The sequence below is a fragment of the Stylophora pistillata genome, chromosome 1 (genome assembly GCF_964205215.1).
Source record: "Stylophora pistillata chromosome 1, jaStyPist1.2, whole genome shotgun sequence".
Lineage (NCBI taxonomy): Eukaryota > Metazoa > Cnidaria > Anthozoa > Scleractinia > Pocilloporidae > Stylophora > Stylophora pistillata.
This window is the reverse complement of record NC_142519.1, coordinates 59,693,648-59,709,112: the sequence shown is the minus strand read 5'-3', so window position 1 is coordinate 59,709,112 and position 15,465 is coordinate 59,693,648. Positions and strand designations below refer to the sequence as shown.

The 15,465-nt window shown below is 38.8% G+C and overlaps 3 protein-coding genes across 5 annotated transcripts in view; all 3 read right to left on the bottom strand.

The window, feature by feature from the left end:
* Positions 1-1,788, bottom strand: part of LOC148743477 (uncharacterized) — an 11,875-nt gene extending 10,087 nt beyond the window's left edge. The window contains exons 1-3 of the mRNA XM_088751323.1: positions 1,699-1,788; positions 1,190-1,317; positions 474-538 (exon numbers count right to left, since the gene is read on the bottom strand). Coding sequence (XP_088607449.1) covers positions 474-516 — 43 coding nt within the window. The 5' untranslated portion in view covers positions 517-538; positions 1,190-1,317; positions 1,699-1,788. The remainder of the gene's footprint in view (positions 1-473; positions 539-1,189; positions 1,318-1,698) is intronic.
* Positions 1,789-8,752: 6,964 nt separating this feature from the next.
* On the bottom strand, positions 8,753-12,229 carry LOC148743476 (uncharacterized). 3 transcript variants are annotated; one of them, XM_088726498.1, is made up of 7 exons: positions 12,128-12,229; positions 11,967-12,026; positions 11,130-11,192; positions 10,860-10,922; positions 10,591-10,653; positions 9,727-9,768; positions 8,764-9,118 (listed from the first exon to the last, which is right to left on the bottom strand). In XM_088726498.1, the coding sequence occupies exons 1-7, from the start codon at positions 12,159-12,161 to the stop codon at positions 9,075-9,077; spliced, it is 369 nt and encodes a 122-aa protein (XP_088582624.1). In that variant the 5' UTR covers positions 12,162-12,229; the 3' UTR covers positions 8,764-9,074. The 3 variants fall into 3 exon arrangements, with proteins under 3 accessions (XP_088582627.1, XP_088582630.1, XP_088582624.1); XM_088726501.1 differs by lacking the exon at positions 11,967-12,026 and having other exon boundaries at positions 8,753-9,118; positions 12,128-12,199; XM_088726504.1 differs by lacking the exon at positions 10,860-10,922 and having other exon boundaries at positions 8,763-9,118.
* Positions 12,230-12,254: 25 nt separating this feature from the next.
* On the bottom strand, positions 12,255-13,878 carry LOC148743475 (G protein-coupled receptor GRL101-like). Its single transcript, XM_088726494.1, has 2 exons — positions 12,885-13,878; positions 12,255-12,605 (listed from the first exon to the last, which is right to left on the bottom strand). Exons 1-2 carry the CDS (start codon positions 13,863-13,865, stop codon positions 12,507-12,509), a joined length of 1,080 nt encoding a protein of 359 aa, XP_088582620.1. The 5' UTR covers positions 13,866-13,878; the 3' UTR covers positions 12,255-12,506.
* Between the last annotated feature and the right edge of the window lie 1,587 nt (positions 13,879-15,465).

Genomic DNA, 15,465 nt, shown 5'->3' with positions numbered 1-15,465 from the left:
AAGGTTGGGGTAGGAGACGTTAATTTCCCACACACGAGACTACTGTGTGATGGATGTCCTCCCCTGGGGTGGGATGGGTGGGAAGGTGAGATCCATAGACTGAAGCGGCTGCCAGAAGGCGCCTGATATGCTGACGTCTGTTCTCAACCTTACACTGCATCCGTAATTCAGCCTCTGGGCTGCAAGTGGTCAGATATAAACTATATAACAATATAACTATATAATTAACTATAAAAGTCATGTTTCGAAAGTAATTACTGTCATCTTCAGTTAAAAATATTACTTCGTAAATATTTTAACTGAAGATGATGGTCGAAACGTGTCTTTTAAAAAATTAATGTCATCTAAGCAACAAGTGCAGGGCAAGATACCTTGAGTCTTATATCAGCTTGTGATTTGCTCTGGAATAAGCTCATGTGAAATATTTATTCTTTTGGCTCGATATCCTTTTTAATAAACATAAAAATGCTTACAGAAAGCAATTAAGAAACCCCATATGGTCCTTCTAGACGCCATCTTCCTGTTTTCAGTTGTTAAGCTGAGGGGAAGTGAAAATAGTCACTTGCGTGTATCCCTTCATTTAACATTATAACATAACCAAAGTAAAGCGCGCGCTCTGATTGGTCAATTTAGCGTCCCCCATTTGCCCATGGGTGTACGCTGCTGACGTGAGCAAATGCAAAGACTATTTTTCCGCGCGCGCTTGTTTTTTCTGGTCACGTAAGATTTGTTAAATAAAAGGGAACTCTTTAGCTACAATGTATCAATGTTATGTTATAAAACAAATGGTAAACACCACACCGTACACTACTGAGTTATGGATGCACTTGGGAGGTTTGCTAAGCACTCAAGAAGCTAGAGTCGCTCTCGGCTATCGCCTCGAGCGACTCTTACGCTTCTTTCGTGCTTAGCAACCTCCCGCGTGCATCCATAACTCAATAGTGTACGCTGTGGTGTTTACCATTTGTTAATTTTAGTACAACTTAGTTTATGTACATGAATTAAGTTGAAATATTTGATAAAAACAAAAGCCTTTTCCTTTTCTGCTTAAATCGCCGTACATGTTAGCGGAGGCCATATTGAAGGCACCGCTCTGCACATTTGCAATTCGAGAACAATTTAAATTACCATATTCGGTTCATGTCATGACGGTAACTAAGGAATTTTATAGCATTCCAGTTACACTTACCTTTCCAGGCTTACCTTTGCAATTACATTTCCGCAGTAATATTTCAGGTAATTCCTCCAAAGATTACTTATTTCTTGATCTTCCGATTTAGTTGTCCGCGCCACCAAGCACGTGTCTTCAACAACTGACTGAACACGAAAATGTAAATATGTTGTTATAATTCTTATCTTATTCCAGCGGAGAGAGCCTGAATAACTAACACACCACTATTTATAATAACACATTAATAAGTAAATATATTATTATCATTATTATTGGAAAGCGGCATGGGAAACGTTAGTAAGTGCTTAATGTCAAGCTAACAAATCTAGAGATGTTTTGTAGCCCCGTAAATGAAGAATGGCTGAAGTACTTCATAATTGCCTTGAGTTAAACATCGAGGATGCAAAAAGTGCAGTTAATTTTTCCGACAGGTTTGATATTTCCGTCCTTCACTCAATTAAGTCCGTGACCTATTTTGCTAACATTTCACCCTATCGATATTTGGAATATTAGAAAGAAGTAAATACCTGGAGTATATTCTCGCTGCTCCCTCACTTCAACTCAGATCGAACTGTCGAACTGTCTTAAACAGCGTTGAATTCACATACAGAAGGCCGTCTGCATACAGCTGTTCCAGATCATTATCTTTAGCCAGTTTTGCAATTCTATAAATATAGTCGTCACGGTGATGAGTGACACATTACGGGTGTTTAAGAAAACAATGTTGGTTTGACAATAAAAAGGAAGTACTTTCTTCCAACATCTTTCAAAATGCCGCTAGCGTTCAAAGGAGTCTGCTCTCCTCCCTCCCACGGGGACGTTCATAAATTTCTGGTTCTGTAAGAAGGGGGGTGCTATCAGAAAGTTGTCTGATAAGTGACGTGACCAGAGACCATAGAATGTGCCCTAAGGCGACAATTGTAATACTAGGTCTCTGCGAATACCTCTCCCCCAACCCTCCCCAACCACATACACACACCAAAAGATATTACGTAATGTTAATCAAAGTATGATGAGATTGAATAAAGGCTGAAAGTTTCTAAAGAAACTGTGGTGCTGCGTCGGTGGGGGCAACAAGGTAATTTGGTTATATCAACTAAGTTGAAATTGTAAATTGGCCACCGTAGCAAGTAAAAAAGCTGAGGTTGATACCCTCATGAATAGTGGAGAAGTGACGAGGCAAGTACTTCTTATACCCTCTTCTTATAAGGGGAAGCTTATGGGTCGTTCTTTCATATTTCAAATCGCTTTTTCGTTTTTGCGCGAAAAAAGATGGCTTTTAAAATTTGGTGTCATTATCAGTTCGCGGTTTTTATTTTTTTCTTAGTACTTGGTTTTGGTTTTCGGGAAAAAACCCGCAGTTTTTCTGACTTGATATCCTATTCGGACCTATTTGGTTTTCTATTTTTTTTTTCCAAAAGAAAAAAATTCAGTATACATTGACTTTCTTGACAGCGTTTTGTTTTTTTTCGGACCAAACTAATCAACCCGCCTGATGGCGGAAAACTAATAAGTTTTCTGTTATTTTGCTGTGTGTGTTATTACTTGAAAATGTCCTCTTCGATGTTTGCAAATGAACCCCATGTACAGCAGGAATGAGATAGTCGCTATTTTCTTTTTTAATTTTTAAATTTTATCTTTCAAGTTTCAATATTTAATGGAAAATGGAAAAAATAACACTATTTCATTTTCACAATAGTTATGGATGCAGGTTTTTTTGTCTTTTTAATTTAAATATTCGTTGATAACTTTAGGAATCATTTTGACATGGAGAAAAACAGCAGAAAGGTAAATGGATTCCCAATTGTTGTTGTGTTTTGAGATACCAACTAACCTTAGTAAAGGAATCGACTAATTTTATCATATTTGACTTCTGTTACTGCTTACTGGGTTATTTCGTAATACTACTGTTGTGACACCAGTGACACTCACTTTCAAGTCACAAGTCGAACAGTGCGGTCGTGTCTTGGTGGCGTTCTCATGATATGCCTCTTATCGTATCTACTTGCTGTGCAGCTGTCAATAGGTCGTTGGAATCTGGCGAATAAAAAAAATTTGGAGGCTTTAGTGATTGCTAAAGATACGAATCAGGTGGTGATAAATCCTAACGTAAGAAGTTTGAAATCTAGCGCGAAAGAATCCTTCAAGATGGCGCCCGCTCCAAAGCTCACACGTGCTCTGCGCTTCTTTAATATCATGCTGGCTGCCAATTTGATCTTCCTTTCGAATGATGTTGCTTTGAACCCTGGTCCCATCGAATGATGTTGCTTTGAACCCTGGTCCCATCTACCTACGCGTTTCAAGTCAGGGCAGAGGAACAAGGATTGGGCAATGGAACATTCAACACCTAACAGACGCTAAGTTTGAACATCTCACTCTCGTTGTAGCTTAATGCCCACAAGGATCCAGCAAACAAAGTTGACGTACTAATCTTAACCGAGACCTTTTGTAGCAGTGAAAGGCCCGACTCGTTTTACCAAGTACATGGATATGACTTATTCCGGAATGACAGAGTTGGAAAGCAAGGGGGAAGAATAATTATTCATGCGAATGATAAACTACAAGCAAAAAGTCGCCCAGATCTGATGACAACTGAAATCGAAATGCTCTGGCTTGAAGTATGCCCTTTTAAATCAAAGCGCTCATTGCTCATTGCTGGTGTCTATAGACCCCCGTCGTCCACGTCTGAGGTTGACTCAAGCATTGCAAAAAACATCGAAAAAGCCTATTTGTTGAACAAGGAAATGGTTCTCTTAGGAGATTTTAATGTTGACTTCCTAAATGCAAATCAGGCAAGTAAACACAAGCTCATTAAAACACTAACTAACCTGCCACACCTAACCCAACTCGTCAAAGAAGTTACAAGGCCCGTTTCAGGAAAGTGTCTAGATCATATCTGGTGAAGTTACTCGGAAAGGTTAACGTGTGTACAAACAAGAGTATTAGAATGTCAGATCACCTTCCAACAATGGTGGTTCGACGCTACAAAGGTCTGACTCCACAAAGGAATAACTCGAGTAACACTGCTAAAAAATTTGTGGATGATTTGAGCAAGACCCCGTGGGACACCGCTTTTGTTTTCGAGGATACTGACGACAGCTTTTGTTTTCGAGGATACTGTCGACAGCTAGTATAAAAATTTCACTGACATCCTTGATTCTCACATCCCCGTGAAAGAGAAAAGAGTGAGTAAAAATGCCCAGCCAGTTTGGTTCACTACAGAAATTAACGACGCCATGAGAAGAAGATAAAAACTACTAAAGAAAGCTAGAATTTCTGAAAGTTCTACTGACTGGGCTACCTTCAAACGTGCTAAAAATGAGGTGTGCAAATTGATAAGGAATGCCAAGGAGCAACTTTTTAAAAACCAATTTACTGAACATAAAAATGATCTTAAAAGATTGTGGAACCTCATCAGGAACCTAACGAGACAAGACGTAAACAATCATGCTCCTATAAGTCAGCTGAAGGAAGAAGCTAAATTGATTACGGATCCACTTGACATTGCTGAGTGTTTAAACCTCTGGTTTGTGAAGCAGCCTCTAAAACTGCTACAAAATAAACCACCAAATTCATCGTCACGGGTTCCTCTTAAACACATCAAGGACCTCATAGCAGAAAGCTTAAAAAAACCACAGTTCATCATCCCACATATCACACCGAAAAAGATCGAGGAGTTGCTAAAACTCGTGCCATCCCACAAGGCGGCGGGATCTGACGGTCTCGGTCCCATGCAATCTCCTTACCACGCAGTCGGTTTATTAACCATTGCATTGATACAGTCAATTTCCCGTCTGCATGGAAAACTGCCAAAGTCACGCCTATTTACAAGGGGCAAGGAAGCAAAGACGACAAGAACAATTATCGTTTAATCTCAGCACTCCCTTTACTATCAAAAATTTTTGAGAAACATATCCACCAAGCCCTGTACAACTACATGTGGAACAACAACTTGTTGTACACCTTGCAGTCAGGTTTCCGAAGATCCTACTCTACGGAGACAGCGCTCATTCGGCTGACGGATCAGTTGTTATCTTACATGGATAAAGACCAAGACAGTGGGCTTGTATTTGTGGATTACAAGGAGGCCTTCGACTTAATTGACCATGACATACTTCTGTCCAAGCTCGAAGCATACGGTATAACATCTTGGGAATTGATGCTCTTAACGAACTACTTAAAGGGTTGAAGGAACTCAGTTGTCATTGATGGAGTGCATTCAGAATACAGGCTGATCACACACGGTGTTTCGCAAGGCACTGCTATTTATCATCTTTGTAAATGATCTCCCAAACTCAGTCTCTAAGTCAACAGTAGACATCTACGCAGACGACACTACTTTAAGTACTTCCGCTGTCGTCATAGATCCACCTGCAATTCAGCATCGGCTCCAAAAAGACATAAACAAGATTGCCGACTGGTCATCTGAAAACATGATGGTACTTAATGCCTCTAAAACAAAAAGTCCTCTAGTAACTGGCAAACGACTAAAAAAGAAAGCTCCAGACACGAATCTTAAATTATCATGCAACGGTTGCGAGATTGAGAAAATAACTTCACAGAAATTACTGGAGTAAAATTAGGCAATCACTTGAGTTTTACTGAACAGATAGATGACATTTGTAAGAAAGTGTCACAACGTATTGTGGTGCTGAAGAAGATTAAGCGTAACCTGCCTCTAGCTGAGCGTAAGCTTTTGATCAACGCCTTGATCAAGCCAATAATGTTGTAGGGCTCATGTGAATGGTGCACTGCGTCAGAAGAGAACGTTAACCGCGTATCCAGGCTGCAAAGGCGAGCAGCTCGAGTAATCTTGGATGCTGATATCGGTGACCTTGAAAGAATCGAGACGCATTTTAGACGACTCGATTGGCTGCCACTTAAGGAAGATTTAAACCTTAAAAGGACCAGTCTAATATTTAGGCTCATCAAAGATGAAAATAATTGTCCGAGCTATATAACAGAGCTTTTAACGAGAAACTCAGACCGAATAACCAGAACCAGTCGCTATGGAAAATATAGCTTCGTGTGCCCCTCCTATACTAGAAAAACGGAAGGGGGGCGAACTTTTCAGGCCAGTGGAGCAAAACTATGGAACAGCATCCCTTTAGACATTCGCAAGAAATACTCCATTGGCTCTTTTAAATCTTCTGTTCCCAAACATTTCTTATCCAAGAACTCTTAGCTTAGTTTTTAGTTGTGCATACCCAGATTTAGATTTTTTTTTTTTTTATTATCTTATAAGCGTAAATAGTTTTTGATTTTAACTTAGGGTAGAGGGCCACTGTTTCGTCAGTTTTTAACTGTTATGTGTTACCCTCTGTAAATAAGGTTGTTACTTACTTAGTACGTACCAGCTATGGCGTATGTATATTTCCCAGGTTACAAATTTCTCTCAAACACCTTGTTATTTTGTCTTGCTTTGTCTAACCTTTATTACTGGAATTTTTACTTGGGCCAATAAACTTTAGATTCCACATTATGCATTCGATGAACTCGGTTAACTTAAGAAATATTGGGCGTTTATGAAAACAGGAATTTTATTTGCTTCATGTTTAACACCAGCTACGCTACTTGGCATTATATTTGTATGTTCGGTATGAATAGGTTATAGTAAAGAGGAAAACAACACGACTCGTCACATTCGTGTGGTTAATAAGTAGCGTGATGTATTAGCAAAGGAGAACAGTCCCTCGTCATGAACCGAATGGTTAAAACGAAGTAGACGAAAACTTCAGTCGATTTTACTCCACATTTGATTGCAATCGAAATCCATATTAATTCAAAAACTACATTTGACATGAATATTCAAACATCTATGCTACCGCACAAAAAAAAATGCTATTTTCGTGGAAACAGTTGTTAAAGAATCGATGCCCCGCGGGGGGCCCGGATCAGATACAGATATGACACAACAATTTAACAAGGCTTAGAAATCTGTCGTAAACGCCTCGCTTATCTTACTCCTTCATCTTAGCTTCTTTGTTATCTTCTTATTCTCGTTCACGCTTGTCATTTCTGCATAGCGTTTTTGAACTGAGCCGAGTTTGGATGTTGATAAACACCTCAGGCGCGCCACCACTTGGTGGAACTAGAAGCAGTAACTATTATGAGCCATAACAAATAATTATGAACTTTCCTCGTGATCCTCATTTATTACGTTATGGAGTAGGGAGATGTGTGTCATATCGCTTAATTATGTCAATAAAAGGTGAGCACATGGAAAACGATACAGAAAAGAATATCCTGGCATTTCTCTTATTCTCTTTTATTCTAGAAGCAGTTTCTTACATTTTCATGAATATGTAAGCTCCAAAATTTTCATGCTGTTTTGGTTGCAGGAGTTGAGGTGAGATACTTGCTTTATCTCTAAATATCTCAGAATTTTAATACAACATGAATATAGTTACAACATTAATATAATAATCATTTAATTACTAACGACGTTACCTCTTAATAATCACCCCCCGTAAAATATACTCAATGGTGCTATATATTAACATGATCCTTTAACCAGGAGCCATTTCATCAATATGTTAAAAGTTTATTAATTAAAATTTTCCACATTTCATGCCAGCGCACTGTTTAATTTTTTGTCTAAACGAGGATCAAATGTTAGATAATTCATAGGCCAGAGAGCGTGCATTTTCTGAACTCTGCAGCAAATATATTTAAATACCTGTTCTTGTTCTTAATATATCTATGTACATCAGGGCGAACGAGCAAACACGTGATCAAAAATGGCAAAAAAACACCCTTGTAGTCCTCGATGTGCCATCCTGTCGTTTCGAGCCAATTAATGCCATTAGTTTCAACCGCGCCCCTCTTTTGTTTGTTCAAACTATGATGATGTAAATCACAATGAGGCACTGATAATGCTAAGAGGCAATGACGAAAATTGCAATCATGAATATGAAATACCTAAAAGGGTGCCTGAAAGGGTGACTAAAAGGGTGCCTGAAAGGGTGCCTGAAAGGGTGCCTGAAAGAGTGCCCGAAAATCTCCCAAAGATGATGTCAATAGAAATGGCGGATGTCCCAAGACATGCGCGATTTGCATCATGGGGGAATAAAATCCTCAAGAAATGATCTGATCAATTATTTGTTTAACGTAGATAAGTGATAGTGTGTAACTATAACTGATTAAACCATCACTGAACCAAAGAAAAAAATTTTTTTCGGGAAGGTTTTTAAGATAGCCAAAGGCTGAATGAGATTTGACTTGACTTAAAATAACCAACGCACACTGAGGGGTTTAATAGAACTGACTAAATGATTCTTTTTAAACTCCTAAACTGAGGCACAAAATTAACGCAAATATTTTCTTCTTAGGTACAAGAATCTTCTACAATGAATACGCTTAGTTAAAATGGTGCCACAGCTGTATCTCATCGTTGATCCCAATGACCAATTCTTTTTAGAAAATTGTTCAAAATTTCTTTTGCAACAATTTCCTCGAATTACACCAACTACAGTGCTGTCTCGTTTTCGAAATCTTGCTCTCCATGGATAACTTTGCAAGCCGAGTACGACTTTCGACGCTTTGAAGATCTTGACTGTCCCCATGTTCTGTTAAAAAGAAAGAAGTCTCTTGGGGGATCTTTTTCTGACAACAGCCCTATTCTGTCGTTTGGTCAGTCAGACAGTCAATCAGTCCGTCGGTTGGTCACATAAGTAGTCAGTCAGTAATTCCATGTTAAAAAGTCAATGGTCATTTAGGCGACTGGTCAGCGATTTGTCTGTCATTCGGTCAATTAGTCAGTCAGTTACAATGACAGTCACTCTTTAAAAAAAAAAAGTCAACCTTTAAGCAGTCAGGTTCTCAGTCACTATGTCCATCAACTATGTAATAGTAACTGAGCGTCATCAGCGTAAGATAAAACTGGGCGTATCTCTCTGCTCACTCACCTCTTCTCGGTTGAAAACCTGAAACTTTTGCTCCGTTTACCTACAATTAAATGGACACGGTAGGTAAAATAAAAAATTCAACAGATGTTGTACTTGATGCGTTGCTGCTTGCTGCTCAGTAAACAACATTCTAACATCATTCTCCTAAACGAAAGCGTGCAACAGGATTATGTTGAAGATAAACATTGATTTCTTTTACTGAATATTAATTAGAATTCTGCCATATCATGTTATGTTAATGAAAAAATTGTTTTTCGATATCCTCTCACAGAAAGACATAACTACTCTGAGAACTCCACTCTCTATATGATTCTGATATTTGATACGAAGTTTGATGATAGACTATATCCACTCCTGGTCATAGAAATTTTAAATTTGTGATAAAGGTCTTTGTAAGCTCTTTGTAAAGTTAAAAGGCTGATAGTTTCGAAAGAAACTGTTTGGGGCTGCGTCGGTGGGAGTAACGAAATAATTTGGATATATCAACAAAGTTGAAATGGTAAATTGGCCACCGTAATGATTACAAAAGCTGACGTCTCGAGCGTTAGCCCTAACGCTCGAAACGTCAGCTTTTGTAATCATTACGGTGGCCAATTTACCATTTCAACTTTGTTGATATATCCAAATTACTTTGTAAAGTTAACCTACCTCGAGTAAGGGACACAGAATCAAGCTCTTGATCCCCTTGCTCTGCGTTGATAAAAAGAAAACGAAAAAATAAGCAAATATACTATGGGTATTTAAATTGTGCTCCCTCTAAAAGGGGTCTTCACGACTTTTCAACCTAAAAAAGTCGACTTGTGTGTACTCATGCGTGTATTTCTCTTGCTTATCTTGTTTCTCGACACACTCGAGAAGGGATATAGACCTCTTGTTTGCATTGGCTTGTTCCGCAAAAAATGGTAACCCCGCGAAGACTTACGGCAGGTTCAAAGTCACATACATGTCACGTGCTCCATCATAAACGGTTCCAAGAGGAAAGTAAGAGGAACAATCATAACGTTGGCAGGATATGTCGATTTCACTAATCAAAAGTCATTCTCATCTCTGAGCGGAAAGGGAAGTCAGTTAACGTGGACCATCGTGATTTACTGAAGAAGTTTCCTTTTTCCGAAGTTACTTGAATCGAAAAATTAATCCCCTTGCTTTTTTTCAAGATATCAATTCAACCTACGAGCAACAAAGGCTCTCCTGTAAGAGCATTGAGGTTTTGATTTTACAAGTTGAATTTCAACTTTCTCCACCCCAAACTTTACTCATTAGCGCTGAAGATTTCATGTTTACGTTCTGTATTAGTAAGCGAACCAATTAAGTAAGGTAAATCTCTGAAGAAACTGTGGTGTTGCGTCGGTGAGGGTATTAAAAGATGATTTGGTTTCACCACCTCAGTTGATAAATAAATGTAAATTGCCCACCGCAGAGAGTTTCTAAACTTTTATAAACTCTTCACGGTGACCAATTTATATTATCGACCCAGTTGAAAAAACCATATTAGGAGATGAGACGAATTACCTTGATTTGGCTGAGCTGATCCGATAGCACCTGGTTCGATTCTTTCGGCCTCGTCGAGTCCTCCTTGAAACCATTAGGTAAATTATACCATGCATTAAAATAGTTGTCGACTAATTAACAATATTTACGTTATTCTTCGTAACGTTTTGAAAACACTGAATCTGAGTATTTGTGATTATTTCAACTAGACTTTTACAAACTCATTACGGTGGACAATTAACATTATCGACCCAGTTGATAAAACCATATTATAAGGTGAGACGACCTACCTTCATTTGGTTGAGCTGATCCTATAGGTGCTGGTTCGATTCTTTCGGCCTCGTCGAGTCCTCCTTGAAACCATTAGGTAAATTATACCATGCATTAAAATAGTTGTCGACTAATTGACAATATTGTACGCTACTCTTCACAACGTTTTGAAAACACTGAATCTGAGTATCTGTGATTATTTCAACTAGACTTTTACAAACTCATTACGGTGGACAATTAACATTATCAACCCAGTTGATAAAACCACATTATAAGGTGAGACGACCTACCTTCATTTGGTTGAGCTGATCCGATAGGTGCTGGTTCGATTCTTTCGGCTTCGTCGAGTTCTCCTTGAAACCAATAGGTAAATTATACCTTTACATGTATCTTATTAACCAAGCGCGAGGGCCGTACTGGGAGAATATCGGCCCGAGGTCTTGACAGTACGGACCGAGCGCAGCGAGGTCCGTACAAAAAAGACCAAGGGCCGATATTCTTCCAGTATGGTCCCGAGCAAGCTTGGTTAATAAGAGCTTTATTATACGACTGAAGTTCAAAGGGACACAAGTGCGGTATCATTCGAGACCATTCGGGACAGTACCCGGTCCAATACTGAGAGAATATTGACCGGCAATAGAGCATTTTGATTGGTTGATTTTAGTTATTGGCCCTCTGACTGCCCGAGTCGTGTAATAAATTAAAATAGTTGTCGACTAATTAACAATATTGGTCGTTATTCTTCCTGACGTTTTGAAAACACTGTATCTGAGTATTTGCGGTTATTTCAAAATCAAAAACTTCTCTTAAACAAGCTAGATCACTTTCCTCCCCTTTCCAGAAGATGATAATGACCGTGAGCTTAGGATCACACACCTAACCGTCTACAAAGCTCTCAAATCGATCAAATTTTGTGTTACATGACGGGATGTAAAAATTAAAAGTAACAAAATGAACGAAAAAATGTTGGACGATTGTAATGACAATAAAGACCTACGTCTAGGGGGAATAAAATTATCCAACCTTCCCAGGTAGAGAACACAATAAACATCGTCAGCGCAAAGGAAAGTTCAATACGACACTGTTCTTCTAGTTAAGATGGCTTTGGTTAGGAAACGTCAGCCTACCCTGTTGTGGGAGATGCGCGCCCATATGTGCCAGTTCGATTGCTTCCGCACCCTCGACTTCTGCTTGAAAAATTAATCGAATATGTTTTAGTCACAGAATTCCGCTGTACCCTCGCTTACAGTTTCCAAGAATTGTTAGCTGACAGAAGAAAGGTTTTTACCTCCCTGGCCGCCGTGTTGATCATTTTCATCCATTCCCTGCTGGTTCACTTGTTCTCCTTGTCCTTCGCCTTTTAAGGAAAACAACGAGAAAAGGCTAGTGAACGAACCCGGAAAGAAGTATCTGATAGAACGAACGAAAGTAGTAACGAACGAACGCAGAGACCAACAAGGAAAAGCATGATTAAGTGAATTCCCAAATGAATGAATACATAAATGAAGGAATAAATGATTGAATGAATGAATGCATGTGGAAAAAAAATCAATCAATCAATCAATCAAAAACTATACTTGCAGAAATCTTTTAATTGTTAACCCAATTGCTTGGTTTATATCTTATCACTAAGTGTTAGCTGTAGTTTTAGTTCTTCAAATATATGATCATAACATCGCACCTTCCTGATTTCGACCACAGCAAAAGAAAACGTTCTTCAAGTAGTTCCAGAATTTTTCCAATTTGTTCCCCAGAATGCCTCGGACCTGAATAGGCAATAAACGAAAAAAATTTAAATTTTGTTCCTTGCCTTAAACTGGTCTCACATGATTAAATGAAACAAGTGACTCTCTGCTTTTCAATGATTTTAGAAAGTGTCAGGGTCTTTTTCGGGTCATCAAAGCAGCTGTGGGCATATTTATCATAGTTCTCCTGGTCGGCTTCAACCCATTACCATTCCTATGATTATGCTAACTACTTTTTGTAGCTCTAGTCGACGGAGTCTCTTTTGTTGATTGTAGTTGATTTAGAGGCGTCTATCATACCTGTTCTGTTGACAAGGTGTACAGGATGGGATTCAAGGCAGAGTTGATCGGAAGAGCAAATACAGCAATCCAGACGGCGAGGTCACCTGGCGCTTTGAAAGACTTCTCGATGATTGTCCTCATGCCAAACACTATCACCGGCATCCAGCAGACACAATCACTAAGAATGATGAAAAACACCCGCCTTGCAAGAGCCGTTTCCCTCCTAAAGTTTACTCTTCTGGCCTGGATCTCTCTTGCAGTACCCTGGCGGGCTAGTCGCCGGCTCGACAAGTAAGACTTGAGGAGTATCGTGACATAAGCAACCATGATGAACAAGAAAAAAGCAAAATTCAAAGCGACAAAGATAGCAACAGAATATTCCCAGCCTGCTGGCTTATCAGAGGTAAGGTGCAAGGGTAAACAAACCACACTTCTATCATAGTAACTATGGTACCTGAAAGGGTCTTCAAAATACCCGATACCAAACATAGGCAAAAAGGCAATAAGGAAACCAATTGCCCATATGGAGATACACAGGATATGTGTTGCCTTTGGTTTTAGAGAAGCACCCTGGTAAGGGAACACAATATTTTTGAGGCGATCAGCAGAAATCAGTGTCATCATCATTACTGACACCTCACTTGACAACAGGGAGATCGCCCCAATAATTCGACAAGACAAGCCAGACCTCCACTGAAAGTCATGCAAGTAATACTCTCCTCTCCACAGCAGATCTTTGGTGCCAGCAGTGACTAGGAAGATGCCCATCACACCATCGGATACCGCCAAATGTAGCAACATGATGGACTGTACCAAATTCTTCTCTTTGAAAATCGCTCGCCAGGTTATGACAAACACCGCACCAGCCAGAGAAAAGATTCCAATCACCCAGATACTTTTCCTTGGGGCAGAATTCTTAAACATGCTCTCGCAGTTAGCAAAGTCGTCGTTGTAAATGAAAGCACAGTCAGCGTCCTCCTTGTGCATGTGACAACACATCAGATTTGTGTCCAAACTCCTGCAATGGTAAAATACGAAATCACTCAGTCAAATAAGGTATTTCAAATTACTATATGTACTAACTAGAGAACCGTACATGTCCCTTGATCGATGTAAGAAACTTCCCATAGAATGCCACGTCTTACATTCTCGATGGGGAGCTATTGCAAACATTAAATTAAAAGTGTTCTCAGACATCCTCTATTTACAATTTATCCTTTAAACTTTAGATCGTAGTATAAATATATTACAATCGTACACTTTCAGTATATCCTTTTGCACTTTAAAAAAATCCATACGGAAGCTCTCTAAACTTGTTGTAATGCATATATCTGGAATGGAAAATGTGTGATTAGCAATATAGCTATGATATCATTAAATTGTAGCAATCAAAGCAATAGGTGTGCTTGCAATAATTCTTTTAACTATTTGAACTAGTCAGGGTCAGCCAGTGCTTTTCATAATTTGTATATAATTCTGATTAAAAAAAACACTTACATAATTTTCAGCCGTTGATTTTCTTTGAAGGTGTCGACGGAAACTTGTATCAATTCGTTGTTAAAGATTTCTCTATCAAAAAGAAAGCTCAACAATTTAAAATAAAAAGCACAGCAATGTTATGTTTTTGAAACCATTCTGTTACAATTGTTTCGATTACTGGCATCGAGATTAACAGCGAGTCTCCAAAAGCATTTAATGAGCAAAACGTCACATGTTTTTACTGAAAAGTGTTACACTAAACGTAGTGACATCTTTTGTGCTATTCGTAAAAGAATTTTCTTCTATCTACGTTTCTCTGTAACATTGACAAAACGGGAGGCAACCCTTTTCAAATTTAGCGCCCCTGCAATAATTACCTCGCGCCTTGCCGTAATCACCTCACTTCAGGCTCATTAAATATTGTTGGATAATCCCCTTAACATCTTCTCAGGGGTTATTCAACGATATTCGCTTAGCCTTCGGCAAATTACTGTTAAATATCATTCCAATATAGGCAAATATCCCATGTATTTAATTGTTCACTTACATAATCAAAAGCTCTGTTAGGCCTTTAAAAATTTCTCGTGGCAAATTTTCGATCCTGTTGTCTGAGAGGTAACTAAAAAAACGATAGAGGATAACGTGAAAGTAGGACTATGTGAATTGATAAATGGAACATTTTTTAATTAATTTTTATAAGCACGATAAAGCATGAAAAGAAAGACCACGATTTGATTCGTTTCTCTTTTTCAACGTAATTACAAGAGTTTTTTTAGCTTTTTTTTAGAAGGGCAGTGACATGCGTTTACCATCCAAACCAGCCAAAATGCATCCCAACATCAGTTAGAATGCCTCCGAAACATGTAAAAACTGGAAATTCATAAAGAAACGAGGAAGTGACATCTGAGGAATTCAAATGTTGCTGAAAATGAAGAGGTAATCGGCATGGGTGTTTCCCGTACACAAGTGTCTGGTAACAAATTCGGTTGTCAGATTAAGTTTCATGATCATTATAGTAGTACATTTTCAAATCAGCTTTCCAGAGAAAAGACAAAATGAAACAACTGTATCAATATACTACTTAAAGGTCATGCAGCTTCGCCAATCCCAAAAATTGTAC